Source organism: Oreochromis aureus, linkage group 22, assembly GCF_013358895.1.
Source record: "Oreochromis aureus strain Israel breed Guangdong linkage group 22, ZZ_aureus, whole genome shotgun sequence".
NCBI classification, from domain to species: Eukaryota; Metazoa; Chordata; class Actinopteri; order Cichliformes; family Cichlidae; genus Oreochromis; species Oreochromis aureus.
In genome coordinates, this window is record NC_052962.1 from 37,528,865 (window position 1) to 37,530,605 (window position 1,741).

At 39.7% G+C, this 1,741-nt stretch overlaps 1 gene segment (V, D, J or C); it reads right to left on the reverse strand.

Moving 5' to 3' along the window:
• Nucleotides 1-264: 264 nt before the first annotated feature.
• Nucleotides 265-769, reverse strand: LOC120435959. The segment is given in 2 exon segments: nucleotides 265-610; nucleotides 718-769. Coding segments are annotated over 2 exon segments (384 nt in total).
• Nucleotides 770-1,741: the final 972 nt, after the last annotated feature.

Consider the following 1,741-nt stretch of genomic DNA (forward strand, 5'->3'; position numbering starts at 1 on the left):
TACTGGTTTGAACACAATATTTTACTGGAAGCTGAGATTGCTACTGTCATAGGGATTTATTATACTGAGTCACTGACAATGCTGACGTTGATTTAATAATCATTTTAATTTTCTGAGTGATGTAATGTTTTCTTTTCAATCTTTAAAAAAATGTGTGTGTGTGTGTGTGTGTGTGTGTCCTCAGTGAACTGTATCAGTCTCTGCAGTATCTTCCAGCTGCAGCAGTCAGTTCAGTTTCTGTTCAGTCTGACTGAGGGAGGTTTTTGTACGACTGTTTTTCACTGTGTGAACACAGCTTGACTGTTGATGTAGTGATGACCCTGACAGTAATAAACTGCTGCATCTTCAGCCTGGACTCCACTGATGGTCAGAGTGAAGTCAGAGTTTGATCCACTGCCTGTAAAACGAGCTGGAATCCCTGAATCTCGAGTGCTAGCATAGTAAATGAGACGTTTGGGAGTTTCTCCATCTTTTTGTTGGTACCAGGCTAAAAAGTGGTTGCTGCCAGAAACATGAACAATCTGACTGGTCCTACACTTGATGTTCACAGATCCTCCCACAGCAGAGCTCACTGCTCCAGGCTGAGTCACTGTGATCTGTCCTCTGGACTCTGAGGATACAGAGACAAAAACATAAAGCAGCTTCATGGTTTTGTGGGCTTCATTTCAGAGGGACAGATGTTGATAGAGGAGAGGAGTTTGATTCTCTGGACTTTACCTGTGAAGCAGCAGCAGAGGAGAGTCCAGATGAGGACGCAGATCAAAGTCATGTTTTTGATGAGGAGGATTTCTGTGGCTTCTGTTGTGATGAAGGACAGCTGTCAGTCATCCAGTGTTCAACTCTCAGGACTATAAACTCTCCCAGAGCACTGGAGCATGGTGCTGCTGATGCAAAGTGCCTCTCTATGGAAATGATCTGACTGACACAATGAAATCATTCGTGCTTTTTCTCTCTGAAATTTCTGTCTGAATTAATGATGTCTTTTCTGTTTTTGCTTACTTTCCTATTAATCAATATTTAAAATTACTCAAAATTTAATTTGCAATTTCCATATGGATGATGAAGTTAATGTGTAACCTGCCCTTGACCCTATGACAGGTGGGTAAAGCTCCAGCCTCTCTAGAACCCTGTCAGATAAGATCACAGATTGAAATAGAAAGTGTGACATCATAAAAAATTTTTATTACTTTGATTTGATGTTTTTTGTTTCATATAAATTAATATATATAAATAAATTAAAGTGTTAAAGATACAGGAGCATGATCGCTGACAGCTATAGGGTGAATCTCAGTGTCTGAAATGTCCCTCAGCAGTGAGCTGCTGACCAAAAAATAATCCAGACGAGAGTAGGAGTGATGAACATGTGAGAAGAAAGTATATTCCTTACTGGTGGGGTGAAGGGAGCGCCATGCATCGCAAAGACCAAAGTCGCTCATATACTGTTTGATTATATTTGTGGACTGCCAATTACGCTGAGTTCCTGCTGTATTGAGCCTGTCCATTTCTTCATTTAGTCCAAGGTTGAGGTCGCCTCCAAGAACAAGTGTGCCATCTAAGTGTTCAGAGAGTGCACTGAAAAAACTGTGAAAGAATGAGGGATCATCAACATTTGGACCATATACACTTATAATACATAGCTTTTTATCAAGTATAGATAGTTTAATGATTAAGAATCTGCCTTCTGGATCTATAACTGTATCGAGTACTGTGAAATTAATATTTTTATGTATTAAAATTGCTA